Source organism: Cinclus cinclus, chromosome 9 (assembly GCF_963662255.1).
Source record: "Cinclus cinclus chromosome 9, bCinCin1.1, whole genome shotgun sequence".
Taxonomy (NCBI): Eukaryota; Metazoa; Chordata; class Aves; order Passeriformes; family Cinclidae; genus Cinclus; species Cinclus cinclus.
Genome location: NC_085054.1, coordinates 13845047 through 13859711, shown reverse-complemented (window position 1 = coordinate 13859711; position 14665 = coordinate 13845047). Strand labels below are relative to the sequence as shown.

Below are 14665 nucleotides of genomic sequence, written 5' to 3'. Positions count from 1 at the left end.
GGCCCCGCATCAAGGAAGGAGGTAACCCCACAGGTCGGGTTGCCCCCGCCGTGGGACCAGGGTCGCCGTGGACAGTGAGCTGCAGCAGGACCCCGGGCAGGGACGGGCAGGGCTGGGCAGCTTCGAGGACAAAGGATCCGCATCCACTCAGCCCATGGCCAGACCCCGCCGTTCTCCAGCATCCCCGTGGAGAGGAGAACGCTGTGCCCCCCACCCACGATGGGGTGGGACAGCACCGGGCAGGCTGGACCGCGTCCCGACGGCGCGGAGCACCGTTCCTGGAGGACGGGGGTCCACGGAGCAGGGTCTCCCTCTGCTGTCTGCCCCCAGACATCCCTCCCTCGGGTCCCCAAGGTCAGCGCGGTCCCCGGGGCCGGGACTACCTATTTCAGCCCGGGGCTGCGGGGTGGCTGCGGGCGGTGCTCGGTGGTGTCGGCCGTGTCCCCCCCCCCGCCTTCCCCCCCGCGGCGGTGGCGGTGGGGGCATGGCTGGCATTGCTCGCTGACACTCTATCTGCCAGGGCCACGCCAGCCACGGGCCCAGAATAGCAGCGCTGCCCTGCAGATAGCATGGAGCGGCTCCGTGGCCCCGCCGCGTCCCAGGTACCGTCAGGCTGGGTGGGGAGTGCGGCCCGACAGAACCCCGACTGGGGACAGGCCACCCCGGGGTTAGGAGAATATGGGCGCCTTACAAACCCCTTCCCACGGACATGCAGCCGTGTGGACAAGGACGTCCTTGTGCAGCTGTGCCAAGTCCCTTGGGAACGGTTGGGGCAGGTGCTGCAGGGTCTCTTCCTTCTCGGTGTTGGCCACTCCTTAGGGAGTGGTCCCTGTCCCTGTGCCTTCATTATTTTAGGGTGGCCTGTAAACTTTGGCTTTGTCAGGCATGTTTGTGACTGGGGTAGCTCTTCCCTCTGCACGTGCTGCTGTGTTATAGTAGGGTCCTCTGGGGACTGAAGGAACGGGGTCAGCCATCCCTCCCTGTGGATTCCCTTCTTCCTTGGGCTGCTGCTTTGTTAATGTAGGTTTCCTGGGATGGATCTGGTCCCCGGGAGAAGCCAATGGGGTAGGTGAGGCTCTCGGCACGGGAAGAAGCAAGAATGGAATTTACATCTTGGGACTGGGAGAGGATGGGTGCAGAGCCTCTGTGGGACATACTCTGCTCCAGCAGCAAAGACCAGAGGCAGGAGGTCCTACCATCCATGCCTTATCCTGCTCTGGAGACCCCTGCTGTCTCCCCAGAGAAGAATGACAAGCTGGGTGTCCTGGGCTGGAGCCACCATGGAGACTGCAGGCTCTGGGGGTCCTGGGCTGGTGGGGGGGCCCACATCCCCACCCTGAAAAAACAGTTCTCTCTGCCTGGCTTGGGTGGGCCAGAGCAGCTGGGTGGGTGAGGCACAATCCATGGAAAAGACTGGGTTAACTCCTTCTGGCTGTGTTGCCCTCTCAGGTGGCGCTGCTGGATGCTGTTTCGTGCTCTGAGGAGGAAGGTGGGTAGCAGGAAGAGTCTAGGTGTGTAGGAGGGGGACTGCCTTACTCATGTGACAATTGCATTGGTCCTCTGCCCAACCTGCCCATACCCCTCTCCTCAGCTGGAGTCCACCCCAGGCTGGAGAACTGCAGTGCCATGTGCTGCCCCTGTGGAATGGGGAACAGGGGCACTCTGTTGGGAGCATCCCCTGCTCCCCCCAGGCAGGAGGGTGCTGAGACAGCAGCTCAGCTCACTACCTTGGGGCTGGGGTGATTTTATCTGCAGGATTTCCAAAGGCTGTATGCCCCAGGGAGGAGGAAGAGGAGGAGGAAGAATACAGGAGACCTGTCACCTTCACCCTGGGAAATGAGATAGTGGGGCTGAGCCCAGAGACCGAGTTTCAGAGCCCTGATGCTGAGGTCTATATGCACTTCTTGAGGAGCCACTGCTGTTATGATGCCATCCCCACTAGCTGCAAGCTCGTTGTCTTTGACATCTCCCTGGAGGTGATAACTTGGGGGATGAGCGGGGATGGGCAGTGAAGAAGCAGGCCTGGGGATCCTCTGAACCCCTCTGCACTCTGCCAGCAGATCAAGAAAGCCTTTTTGGCACTGGTGGCCAACGGGGTGCGTGCTGCCCCTCTCTGGGACAGCAAGACACAGAGCTTTGTGGGTGAGTGCTAGAAGCAATGTCTGGCCCCCTCCCCTGCCTGGCAGAGAGGGTACAGGCAGCACTGCCCACCCCATGTATCTTCACAGGGATGCTCACCATCACTGACTTCATCAACATCCTCCACCGCTACTACCGCTCACCTTTGGTGAGTGCTGTGAGGAGGGCTTGGGGGATCAGGACATGAATGCGGCAGGGAGTGGTTGTCCCCACCACTCCTGGTCCTTCTTAATCACTAGAAAATGACCAGGGGATGATTCTGGACCAGAGCAGCACCCACTTGTAGCTCCCCTGCTTGGCTCCCAAAATGTAATCTCTGTGCTTGGGTGATGGGGTGCAATGCCCAGGGAAGTGTCTCAGAGTGCCCTCAGTCCCCTGTGGAACCACCATGACCAGGGCATTTCCCTGCCTTCAGGTTCAGATCTACGAGGTGGAGGAGCACAAGATTGAGACCTGGAGAGGTAAAAATCCTGTGGGTGGCTGGGCTGATGTTGTCACACCGGTCATGGAGGTGGGCTGTGGGGTCGTGGGGCTGCAAGAGAGGGCTGGAGGACCTCCTCTCATAGCTCTCTTCCTTGGCAGAGGTGTACCTGCAGGGCTCCCTCAAGCCACTGGTCCACATCTCTCCGAGCAATAGGTGAGAGCCTGTCCACTGGGGGAGAGCATACCCCTTGGAGTGGGGGTGCGTGTGCGCCTGGAATGCAGCCCTATCCCACCACGATGTCCACATCACCCACAGCCTCTTCGATGCTGTCTACTCCCTGATCAAGCACAAAATCCACCGCCTGCCTGTCATTGAGCCTGTCTCGGGCAATGTCCTGCACATCCTGACACACAAGCGCATCCTCAAGTTTCTCCACATCTTTGTGAGTGCTGGGGTTGCTTGTGCACACTCATGGCTGGTGCGTAGGGGCACAGACAAGGGTGTCAAGGTACATGCAGATGCCAGCCCACCCCTGACCTGTCCCATTGTAGGGTTCTACCATCCCCAAGCCACGCTTCCTGAAGAAAACACTGCAGGAACTGTGCATTGGCACCTTCCGTGATCTGGCCGTCGTGCCTGAGACTGCCCCGATCTACACTGCCTTGGACATTTTTGTGGATCGCCGTGTCTCTGCCTTGCCTGTCATCAATGATTCTGGTATGTGGGGAGGGAAAAAAAGACATCCTCATGTCCCTCTGCTCTAACACCATCCCTACCCAAAACCCCTGTCCTGGCTCTTGGGCTGCCCTTTGGGGTGTGGGATGAACATGGCAGGTGGTCCCCAGGGCTCCTTCGGCAGCCTCTGCACTGTTTCTTTTTGCAGGGCAAGTGGTTGGCCTGTACTCGCGGTTTGATGTCATTGTGAGTACCCTGCATGTGTGCATACCCAGGCTCAAGTTTGGCCCCTTGGATGCACTGGTGGGGCATGCTCATACCTGTCTGTGCCCATGCAAACCCACCCCACTTGCAGTGTCATGCATGTGGCAGTGCACATCAGGTCTATGCATCTCCTGGGCTCAGTGTCCCTTCTGTGTTGGCACAATGGGGTGCAAGGACACCTTGGGGTGCTGAATGGGGTCATATCTATCACAGCACCTGGCAGCTCAGAAGACCTACAACAACCTGGACATCAGTGTGAGGGAGGCACTGCAGCAACGCAGTATCTGTCTGGAGGGGGTCCTCACCTGCTACCCCCATGAACCTATGGAGGACATAATTGACCGCATTGCCAAGGAGCAGGTGAGTGGCTGGGGTGCCTTGTGCCAGCCACCACTGCCAGCTGCCCAGCCTGCCTGTGATGCTCTGCCTGCACCCACAGGTCCATCGCCTGGTTCTGGTGGATGAGAACCGGTACCCGCGGGGCATTGTCTCCCTCTCTGACATCCTGCAGGCCCTTGTGCTCACTCCTGCAGGTATCGATGCTCTTAACTCTTAGCCCACGGTGCTCTACCTTTCTCCACTTGCACCCTCAATTTCTCTCCACTTCAGGTAGGCGCTACCCCCCCCATTGCTGTGTGCCTGTCCTCTCCCTGCTGCTGGGTCACCTGCCTCTGCCCCATCCAAAGTGGTCCTGGGGGATGGAGGAGGCTGGGGCTAGGGTGTGGCCATGCTGGCTGCACAGGTGAGGACAGCAGGACCCAGATGCTGCTTGTCCCAGGGGTACACAAAGATCATAGGGGATCCCTGGTGACTGTGAGGAAGGATGGGGGCACCTTCCATGGAGACACTCAGCCAGAGCCCCATTCAGGCATGTAGAATGCAGGTTTGGCAGGTTCCTGGGCTTTGGGCTGGATGAGGGCTTTACAGTGTGATGCACCCCAAGACAAAAGCCTATTTTTGATCTTGCCTAAATTCTCCCCCAATCCCCCCCCCACCCCGGGATCTGAGCACATCCAGTGTCATTCCCAAGGGACACAGAGTGAACAGACCCCCACTTGCACACCCCAGACATGCTGCCCACCATTAGCCAAAAGCAAAATGTGGCCAACTCGTGGGCCCCAGCTGGCAGAGCCCCCCATCCCCTCCACTTGCAGCAGCCCCAAAACTGTCTGTTCCAGAGTCAAGGCTCACTCCCAGGTGGCACTGGAACCACACTGCCTGGCCACCTACACTTGGCTCTGCTCACCCACTGCCTGGTGAATCCTCACTGTCTGTGGGTGGGCATGATCCTGGCACCTCTTCAGGGGTGAAATGACAAGAGGGGAGCTGGCTCCAGTTCCCAACTGCTTCCCGAAGGTAATTCTGCTTTTTCGGGTGGTGGTAGACAATGGGTTGGGACAGGCCTGTGCCTACCACTTCCCCCAGCAGTGCCCAGCTGCTCTGCACAGAAGGGGACAGGGAATGGTGTGTGTTAGCCATACATGGGATATCCCCCCTCCCCCCATTCCCCCATCATGGTGCCTTCGCTCACCCTATCCCTGTTGCCCACAGGGGTGGCTGTGTCTGGAGCTGCAGGGGGTCACTGAGATGTCCCTCTCTAGCCAAGCTGCCCTCCCTCCTACCCCAGGGCTTGCATACAAGCAAGGAATGGAGGAAAGACCCCAGTGTCCACTTGGATGGTTGGAGGGGCCATATCAGAGGGTGCCCAGTCCAGCACTGGTTTGGAGTTATGGTGTCACACGCTGTCTTACCCCACAGGCATCGATCGATCCTCACTCTGAAGACACCAGGGAAATGCCACTGTCTTGTCTGACTGGGGGACCTCCTGCATGACCTGTGAGAAGGAGGCTTGGGCCTGAAGGTTCTCTGTGAGGAGGACATGCATGTTCACCCCAGTCCTCGGGCTCGTCTTGAGTCCAGGACTAGATCCTGCCAGTCTTGGAGAGGCAGAAACACTGAAAATGGGACCCAGGGGTGCCTCCTGCCAGTGAGCACGCAGTGATGCTCAGTGGGCACTGTGCTGGAGGGGCTGCAACATGCCTGCAGCTGGGCAGAGACCCATAGAGCCCCAGAGGACCTCACCACCCCTCTGCCATCCAGCTGATGGATTTGAGCATTTCTATTGTGGCTCCCTCCTAGTGAACACAGTCCCACTGTCTGTGCCCGGTGCCTGGTAGCATAGGCTCAGCTGCACACACAGGCTTTTTTATTTTAGGGTCACATGGGGCCGGAGCTCTTTGGCAGAGGTACAGTCTGTGCCAGAGCTGGCAGCAGGATGGGCGCTTGCATGGAGACCCTGTGCACGTTTTGGGGTGGGCAGGGTGGGCAAATATTTATTTGTTAGTCTGTTCAATCTTGCTGTAACAAAGTAGCCTGATCCAAGAACTGCCTCTTGCCTTTCTGGGGTAAAGCTGGGCATGACTCCTCTGGAGAGAACCAGGCTGGGGCAGGGGTACTGGCTGCTTGCCAGCAAGTTTGGCACTGGCAGAGTAGCACCTCTGCCAGTGTGGGTAGAACTGAGGGGATGGGGATACAAGGCATGTAGTCTTAATTGTCTTGGTGGTGTGCAGGTCCCTTCGGGGGGACACACTGAAGAACAGAAGCTTTGGTACTAGCAAGGTTTCTGCCTGCTGCTTCCCTCAGTTCAGGAAGGAAAGTATGAGGGGTTTACTGTTAAAAGTGTCCCATGCCCCATCCCTTGAGGACCCTGGGCAAATGGCAGTGTATCCCCTGCCTGGGGCTGCTGCCAGCTGTGAGCCTTGCAATGGTCCTGGCTTGGGGATAGGGGATGCTGAGCTGATCTTTCTCCTCCTACTTTGCCTGCTTCGAGCCCTGCCATTCCCATGACTCCATATCAGCAACTCAGTGCAGTAATGACTAACAATGGAAAGTCCCGGGGGAACTAAACACCCCTCCTTTGCTGGCTGGCTCTGCCAGGGGACACAATACCAGTGCTGGGTGGTGACATGCCTCCTCCCATCATGGGGAATTTGCTGTATTATTGCTGTGCTTTCCCAGGACCAGGGCTGGCTCTGTCTTTGGGAAAGGTGCAAACCCAAAATGAAGCCAGCACTCAACCCTCCCCTGAGGGCAAGGGGAAAAGTGAGGCACAGAGAAGCTTCTGAGGCCAAGGTCAGCTGTTCAGACAGGACCCAGATGTCCTGGCTCCAGGCACAGATCCACGCACAGCTACACAAGGACTGGACGAAGACACCGAATGGCTGCAAGCCCCCTCCCTGCTTTCCCCCAGCCCAAAAAGAGCTCCCAGGTTCCTGATGCAGCCCAGCTGGGCATGGGATGGGGGAGACAACCCCCCTGCAGTGTGTCAAAGGCACAGCAGTTCCCCAAGCCTCCTGCTGATTTTGGGCAGGGGGATACTAGTGCCCCAGGGGTGATTTGGATGTAATCTCTCATCCCCCCCACCTTTCCCACTGTGGGGCTGTGAGCCCCCTGGCCCAAGCTGGGCAGGGAAGGGGTTTGCCTTCCTGTCCTTGTGAGGCAGTAAGGGGGATCTCCATTTGGCACCCAGGGTAGGGGTGGACGCGCAGTCAGGGGGCTCCTGGGCGAGCGATAAATTCCAGGTTGATGGGCTTGTCAGCCACCAGGACAATGCGGGACACAGATTTCACTTCCACACCACGGGGGTCCGGCCGCACCTCAAATGCCTGGATCATCTGTGGGGAGAATGGGTTGGCAGTGCCTTGGGGACTCCTTGAGTCCCCCATCCCAGCTCATGGCAAGATACCCGAAGTGGGGGGATCCCTACTTACCCTGGCAAGGGCCAGGTGCATCTCCAGCTCAGCAATGCGGCGTCCAACACACGCACGAACGCCGTAGCCAAAAGGGATGGAGCTGAAGGGGTGGTGAGGGGAGCCATGTCCCCGGAGCCAGCGCTGGGGCAGGAACCGCTCAGGCTCAGGGAAGTAGGTCTCATCATGGGACATCGCATAGTGCGCCAGGACAAAGAGGGTCTGCAGGGCAAGAATGGGGGCTTAACAACCCCACCTGACCCCACTGAGTGCAGTGGGGGTCCCCACAGCATGGCCCCCACTCACATTCTTGGGGAAGAGGTAGTCTCCGATGACAATGTCCTTCTCATAGAAGACCCTGGCGTTGGTGGGCACCACAGGGTAGACTCTGGGATATGGGGACAGTTAGTGGGGGAGAAGGACTCATCTGGAGATCCCAGAGAGAGCAAGATGCAGGCAGGACAAGGCTCAGCAACTCCCCGGGGGGGGGGAGGTGGATATTTGCAGTCCAGAGGGACTGAAATCCAGCCTTCCAACCTGCCTGCTTGGTGCATCCCCCCTGGAGCAAGGGCTGGTGACCAGGAACTCAGGGCAGGGACAAGGCTGGGATGTACCTCAGAGTCTCCTTGATAACAGCCCGAAGCATTGGCAACTTGGGGATATCCTCAGCAGCAGGAAACCGGTCGGCAGGCACAACAGCTTTCAGCTCCTGGTACAGGGTCTCCTGGATGTCTGGGTCCCGGGAGAGGTGGTACAAAGCCCAGGACAGCGTGTTGGAGGTCTGGGGGAGTGGAGCACCAGGGGGAGTGAAGGAATTGGGGCCAGTACCTGAGCAGCCTTGTGCCAAGCACAGCATCAGTATGGTACCAGAGAACTCCTGCTCTGGTGTGCAGAAAAGTCAGGGGAGAGGGGCGGCAAGCACAGGGAAGAGAGAGGCAGGGAGCAGGGCACAAAGCAGAGCAGAGGACAGGGTCTATACTGACCAATCCCTGAGGGTTTGCCCCTGTGGGGCATCAGCCCTGCAGCAACCGGGCTAGAGCTCACAAGGGCTGGGTAGAGCATGGCCCCGTGGGTTCGCTGGGGTATGGAGCTCAGCAGAGGATTCTCTGGCAGCAGCTGCCTGGCTCTCACCGTGTCCACACCGGCAAGCAGCAACTCGGCCACGCTGCCATAGACCTCGTCCAGGCTGAGTCTGCCACTGGCCAGAAGGTAGCTCAGGTAGCCGGACACCTCCTTGCCACGCTCCACCTGCCCCTCGAGCTCCTTCATTTTTCGGTCAATCAATGTCTTGCCTGCAGGGACAGAGAGTGGGAACCAGAGCTGACAGAATGAGAAAAGCTGCCAAAAAGACATTTGGCCAGGGACTATACTGCTTTTGAGGGTTCTTAGGGAGTCCAGAGCCACCACACTGGACTCCCATTGTCACAACTCACCGAAGGCGAAAATGGTGTCCCAGCTGTTCAGGTAACGGTCCCAGAAGGGCAGCACCTTGCGGCTCCATCGGGGCAAGACAGTGGCAAAGATGGAGTTCTTGAACATGAGGTTGATGGAGTCAATGAAGCGCTGGGTCTCAGCAGGGACCTGCTGCTTGAGGCACCCGATGCGGGTCTCAAAGAGGATATAAGAGATACCTGCAAGGGACAAACAGCATCCATACCTCTGGGGGAATGGGAAGAGTTGCACAGGGTAGGGGTGAGGGGGAGGACACCCCTACCTTCCAGAGCAAAGCGGTAGAGCAGGTTGGCCACGTCCCCCACCAGCACCCCTGAGGGGCTGCGGCTCCGCTCCTCGCGCAGCCGCACCATCAGGTCTGACACCACCTCCCCGATGGCATCTGCGTACAGCAGCGCCTCCGAAGGTTTCAGCAGCCGCTTGTTGAGGACCTGGCGCAGGCGGTACCAGCGCTCCCCTTCCCTGGATGGGGACGAAGCTCAGTGCTGGGGGCATGGATGGGCAGGGGCCAGAGGCTGGCAGCAGTTCCCCAGTCCCTGTGCACATACTCCCCACCCCAGGCTGGAACCATCCCAGAGGTCATTCCACCCACCGTGGCCATGCCTTTCTATTTGGCAGGGACACGCAGCTTGCAGGAGTGAGAGTAATGCAAACTGGCACCTGGGCCCTACACCTAAGGGGCAGCAGACGTGTGCTGTCCCAGAGAGCACAGCCAGGGCAGGACTCACTCGGTGAAGGGTCCGTAGGGCAAGTGCCGGGTGTCCCGGTGCTCCTTCCACAGGGCCATGTCGCTTCGCATGGGGTACTTGCCCTCCTGCCGTAGCAGCTGCTCCAGCACCACAGGGCTCCCAATGTTGATGTTCCTATAATGTCCGAAGGTTGACTTCCAGATAGGTCCATAAAGGCGTCGGGACATCACCTGTGATGCACAAAGCACAGCAGGCTCAAGCGGATGAGCTGGGTAAGATCCCCACTGTCCCAATACTGCCCTGAATGTGTCTATCTGCACCCATCCCAAGAACCCCTCAGCATCACCTGAGCTCAAGCACCTGGCTCTGACCCCCCCAAAGTGGCAGCAACCTTGAAGTACTTTGCAGATGGCCTGGGCTGGTGTCTCTGGGCTCATTTCCTCTCTCAGCACTAACTACACCAGGCACTGACTCCCCACCACAGACTGGCACATCCTTCACCCACCCCAGAGATGCAGAGAGAGCCTGGTAGGTCTTTTGGGGAAGGGAGAGCAGGGACAGAGAAAACTGCCAAGCACAAGACTGTCAAGATGCAGGACCATTGCAGCAACCACCAGCAGGACTAAGTCCTGCTGCTTCCAGCATGTCCCCAGCTCTGCTTAACCTGGGGACAACAGTCGCTGAGTGGGTCCTTGAACTCACCATCCTGTAGAGGTGGTTAATGATCAGCAGTTGGAGGCAGCACCAGACTAGGGCACGACCGGACTGCTCCCAAAACAGGCTGTGACCTCCAGGGCATGACCCTGGGGTCACAGGCTCACAAGCCAGGTAGCGGATGTTCACCAACATCAGCCCTGCTCTAGGCCCTGTTGGCTGCAGCTCCCCTCTCCTTGTCTACAGCCACAGGTGCCTGGCAGGGAGCACTGTGACCTCCAAGTGCATCCCTTGGGGGCAGCTGGGCACCCCTTTGCAAGTGGATCTGCACAGGGCCATGTCCAAAGGTCACTTTCCATCCCACTCAGGCTCTACCAGAGCCATTGCAGAGCATGGCCAAGCATGGGGGGATGCAGGGACTTAGCAGGGAAGCCCTGGTCCCCATTCCCCGTGGCTGCGGGGATGCACGTGGTACAATCTCCCTTGGTGACTGTCTGCATCGCAGCCTGCGCCTGGATTCAGCTGGATTCGTCACCACGGGGAGACGTTCCTCGAGCATGGTGGCAGGAGGAGGGGGAGGGATGGTCACCCCTGTACTGCAGGCATCTCGTGGGCATGGGGCAGCTGTGCCCCGCCTTGAAGCCTGCCCACCAGCAACTGCTGGCAGCCAGGACCTGACACAGTGCAGGCCTTGGAGAGCTGGGCTGTGAGAAGCTAGAGCTGCCTGAATATGGGGAAAGGCACCTCCAGAGCATGTGGGCATCTTTCTGCAAAGCCAGGCTGTGCTCTGAGTCCCAAGGGCAGGAGGGAGCTCCAGTGCCTACACCCCGAAATCCCACTGTCCTGTGACAGCCCCTTCTCCAACCACCAGTGCCTGGTCCTCTGCGATGCCAGGGAGGCCTGATCCCACACACTTCTCAGGTTGGTCAGAGCTCCGGGGCGCTGGAAGATGCTGCCTGGCTTGCAGCCAGCCAAGCCCATTGCTTGCTTCATCCGACGTATGAGGAAGTGTTGACAGAAGAAAACAAATACCTCTGCCTACCCCTCCCGTACCTCGGTATCATCTGCCCTAAAACCTGCCCGGTGACCTGCACCCAAAACCACTGCTCCCTCCAGCTGTCACAGCCGGGAGCCCGGGAATGCCAGGACCCTGCGAGATGCCCCCAAACCTTTGCCCTCAGCTGCCTGGCCGGCTCGGGGATGCTGGAGCAGCCCTGGGCTGGATGGACCCTCCCGAGGCCACTCTGTTCTGCTAGCCCCTCTCTGCCTGCTGGCCCCAGCACCACCCTACGATGCTGGGTGCCCCTCACCGCCCAGCTCCTCTGTTGCCCTGCTCTGCCGCCCCCGCTCAACTCCCTGCCGTCACTCGTCGGCCGCTAACACCCATCTCCCCTTGCCCCCAGCCCACACCCACTCCCTCCCTTGCAAAGCCACCCCGGGTACAGCATCCTCCCTGCAGTCCCCACGGAAGCCCCTTCATCCCACGCACCCCTCCCAGTCCTCCCCCGCACCTACGCCCCCGTGCAGGGTCGCCAGGCCCCCGCGCAGCCCGAGCCCCGCACCCCCGCAGCCCCGGGCCGGGCCGCCCCAGCGCACCTGCAGCCGGTGCGTGTGCAGCAGGTAGCCCCGCAGGAACAGCCAGACGAAAGTACGGAGCAGTCCCGGCCCCGGTAGCTCCTCCGGTCCCTTCAGCCGCGCCGGCCCCGCCGCCGCTGCCGCCGAGCTCCCGGTCCTGCGCGGCGGTCCCGGGCTGCTGCGCGGCGGCGGCGGGCGGGGGCGCAGGAGCAGCGGCAGCAGCGACCACCGGGCCCCGCCGCTCGGGCCCGCCATGCTCCGTCGGCAGCGCACGGGACGGGGCGGGGAGGGGAGGCACCGAGGGTGATGGGGGGCGGCACCGGGGGCGGTGCGGGGGGCGGCGCGGGGGCGGCAACCGGGCACCGGCACCGGGCACCGGAGACTGAGCATCTCGCTCTGGGTACGGCGCACCGCGAATAGAGAATCGCGCACCCGGTGCGTTGCGCAATGGGTAGTGGTCCTGGCTGCTGCGCTCTGGATGGGGGGTACCGGCTGCTGCTCAGTGGGGACCGGGCACCGGGCAGTCCATACCGTGCGCCTTGTGCCGGATGCGGTACACCTTCTACCGGGCCGTGGAGACCTGCTGCAGTGTACTCGGTACAGCACACTGGGTACCGTGAGTCGTACGCCAAATACTGGACATTGGTGACTGCTCTGCAGCGTGACAGGCCAGGCACCGGATGCTAGGTACTGAAATTGGCATCAACGGTACCCAGTGCCATGTACCAGGTACTGGGTGCCATGTGTTGTGCATAATGGAACTAACTGTGCACAGGGCAGCTGGCAGCCAGCACTGGTGTGGCACGGCAGGTACAGCACCCTGGCACTGTGGAGTCTCTGGCACCAGGTGCTGTGTCCTGGACATTGCACATAGGCGTGGGTGCTAGGCATTGTCTGCCAGGCACAGACACAAGGACTGCACAGCACCAGCCACGGCACATGTGACAGCACTGGCATTGCACTCTGGCACTAGGTATCACATCCCAGACCCTGCATGCCTTGATCAGCTCCATGTTCACCACTGGGTCTGCTCTTCAGGTCTGCTTACCCTCCTGGACTGAGCCATCCTGCCCTGCTTCTGTCCCCTGCCTGTCACTCACTCCCCTGTGTCTGCCTTGTCCCCCAGCAGTGCAGGGTGGTGACGTGGGTAGCTGGGTCCAAACCGTCCCAGGATCTCTCTCAACACTTCCTCCAGGTACTGCCAGCCAGGACCACAGATGGGGAGACCTTGGTAAACCCCCTGTGGCTGCTGGCAACAAACTGGAGGGACGTTTGGTATATCTTCATGCCAGGGAGAGAATGGCACCAGCTCCTGCCTCAATCTGGTGCAGGCCAAGCTGTCCAGCTCTCGAGCAGGATCCTGCTGGGATGTCTGGGACCATGCATGCAGGACATGTGGGCTCTGGCCAGCCTGGGACAGTAGGGCAGGGCAGTACTCTGTCCAGGTGTCACTCCAGGGGTGTCTGGCACCATGTCTCTGGGACGCCAGTGCTGATCATTAACAGCCCTTATCGGGCATTGGGTACAAGGTCTCCACAGGGAGGTTGCGTGAGGCTCGGCAGGTGTCTGACAGCCCCGTGAGTGGCTGCTCTTGCCCTCGGTCTTCTCTCACCAGGGGACTGGGAGTGCCCCGCGCTGTGCTCCCGGCTGATGCTATGTGTGCGTCCTTCCAGCAGGGCCGGGACTGGGATGCAGGACACGGACACCCTCGTGCCTGTAGACACACCTGAGGCACCCCAGGCTGGGACTGCCAAGAATGAGCGCCTGCTGCCATCTCATGGCTGCTCACAGCCAGCTCTGCAGCTTGCCATGTCCCGACCGGGTTCAGAGCTGGAGCAGCAGGAGAGCTTCCCAGCCTGGGAAATTGAGACCCTGTAGCTTTCACTCCCCCCCGGCAGAGGCTGTCTTGGCCTTTCACAGCCTGCTGTAACTGTGCTTCTACTTGTGCGGCAGTGGAACCCTGTGACCTCTTGCAGTTTAAAATAATTACCTCTTGCAAAAAGAGTGAAAACTAGAGTTCCTGGTAAAAGGTCTCTCTCCATCTTTCTTATAAGCCCGTTTATATATTGAAAGGTTGCAATGAGATGTTTCTGAGTCTTCTGCAGGTGAAACAACAAAAATCTCTCACCCTGTCTTCACTGGAGAGGCACTCCAGCCCACTGATCATTTTGTAGCCTTGTCTGGCTCATCGGAACCTGCTCCAACAGGTTCAACCCCTCTTTTGAGGTCTTGAGGACCCCAGAGCTGCTCTAGGGGGTGGGTTCTCACAGGTGTAGAGTGGAGCAGGAACAACCACCTTCCCTGCTCTGCTGGGCATGCTTCTTATTTTCCAGTCTCAGATGTAATCTGTGGGCTGCAAATGCACACTGTCGGCTCATTTACTATTTTTGATCCACCAGTGCCCCTGGCTCCTTCTCTGCATGGCAGCTCTCCATCCATCCATCCATCCATCCATCCATCCATCCATCCATCCATCCATCTATCCCTCCCTCAGACAAAACTGCAAAACTGATACTGGCGTCACCCCGACCTGTGCTCAGGACCTCACACTCGGCCTTGTGGAAGGGCAGGCTGTACCACCGCAGCTACTCCCCAGGCCGGTTCCCGATGCCCCGCAACCTGCTCGGGACACGGAGAGGGGCACCGTTATCCCGGCTATTTGTCGCTGCTGCCGCTAGGCTGTGCTCCCCGTCCTCGAACGGCGGGAGCGGCGGCGGGGACCAGCCGGGAGCTCCGCCGGGGCCACTGCCAGGGCTGTGGGGGAGGCCGTGCTGGAAGGGGGCCGGGAGGGTTGGGTGAATCAGCCCCTTTCAGAGTCGCCCGGCGGGGACTTCCGAAGAGAAAGGCTGGGCTATGACACATCCCCGGCCGGAGGACGCCGCGTGGAGCCGGGGACACGTCCAGCTCCAGGGAGGTCCCCCAGTGCGGGGCCAGCCCAGCTTAGCGACAAACGCAGCAGAGGCGGGAGAGCAAATGGTCTCTTTGGCCATGGGGATGTGGAGCTGGGGGTGGCAGGTCACATCCTGTGTGTCACTTTGCCCCAG

General features: G+C 59.9%; 2 protein-coding genes across 3 annotated transcripts; one reads left to right on the top strand and one right to left on the bottom strand.

The window, feature by feature from the left end:
• The first annotated feature begins 1491 nt into the window (after positions 1–1491).
• Positions 1492–5885, top strand: PRKAG3 (protein kinase AMP-activated non-catalytic subunit gamma 3). Of its 2 annotated transcripts, none has more exons than XM_062498247.1 (10): positions 1492–1976; positions 2061–2138; positions 2189–2287; positions 2555–2600; positions 2722–2776; positions 2879–3005; positions 3115–3280; positions 3447–3484; positions 3716–3862; positions 3942–5885. In XM_062498247.1, exons 1-10 carry the CDS (start codon positions 1896–1898, stop codon positions 4056–4058), a joined length of 954 nt encoding a protein of 317 aa, XP_062354231.1. In that variant the 5' UTR covers positions 1492–1895; the 3' UTR covers positions 4059–5885. The 2 variants fall into 2 exon arrangements, with proteins under 2 accessions (XP_062354231.1, XP_062354232.1); XM_062498248.1 differs by having other exon boundaries at positions 2061–2142; positions 2229–2287.
• Positions 5886–6736: 851 nt separating this feature from the next.
• Positions 6737–11876, bottom strand: LOC134047229 (sterol 26-hydroxylase, mitochondrial). The gene is made up of 9 exons (XM_062498246.1): positions 11643–11876; positions 9432–9622; positions 8966–9165; positions 8685–8882; positions 8383–8543; positions 7866–8032; positions 7558–7639; positions 7273–7473; positions 6737–7176 (listed from the first exon to the last, which is right to left on the bottom strand). Exons 1-9 carry the CDS (start codon positions 11874–11876, stop codon positions 7051–7053), a joined length of 1560 nt encoding a protein of 519 aa, XP_062354230.1. The 3' UTR covers positions 6737–7050.
• Between the last annotated feature and the right edge of the window lie 2789 nt (positions 11877–14665).

Bases quoted from the DNA above. Each gene is read 5' to 3' on its own strand.
- PRKAG3 (XM_062498247.1), top strand. From the start codon at position 1,896: ATGCACTTCTTGAGGAGCCACTGCTGTTATGATGCCATCCCCACTAGC. The intron at 2,601-2,721 runs GTAAAAATCCTG...CTTCCTTGGCAG, and splicing joins CAAGATTGAGACCTGGAGAG to AGGTGTACCTGCAGGGCTCC. The intron at 2,777-2,878 runs GTGAGAGCCTGT...CATCACCCACAG, and splicing joins CACATCTCTCCGAGCAATAG to CCTCTTCGATGCTGTCTACT.
- LOC134047229 (XM_062498246.1), bottom strand. From the start codon at position 11,876: ATGGCGGGCCCGAGCGGCGGGGCCCGGTGGTCGCTGCTGCCGCTGCTC. The intron at 8,033-8,382 runs GTGAGAGCCAGG...CCACTCCCCCAG, and splicing joins TGCTTGCCGGTGTGGACACG to ACCTCCAACACGCTGTCCTG. The intron at 7,474-7,557 runs GTGAGTGGGGGC...CTTGCCCTGCAG, and splicing joins ACTACCTCTTCCCCAAGAAT to ACCCTCTTTGTCCTGGCGCA.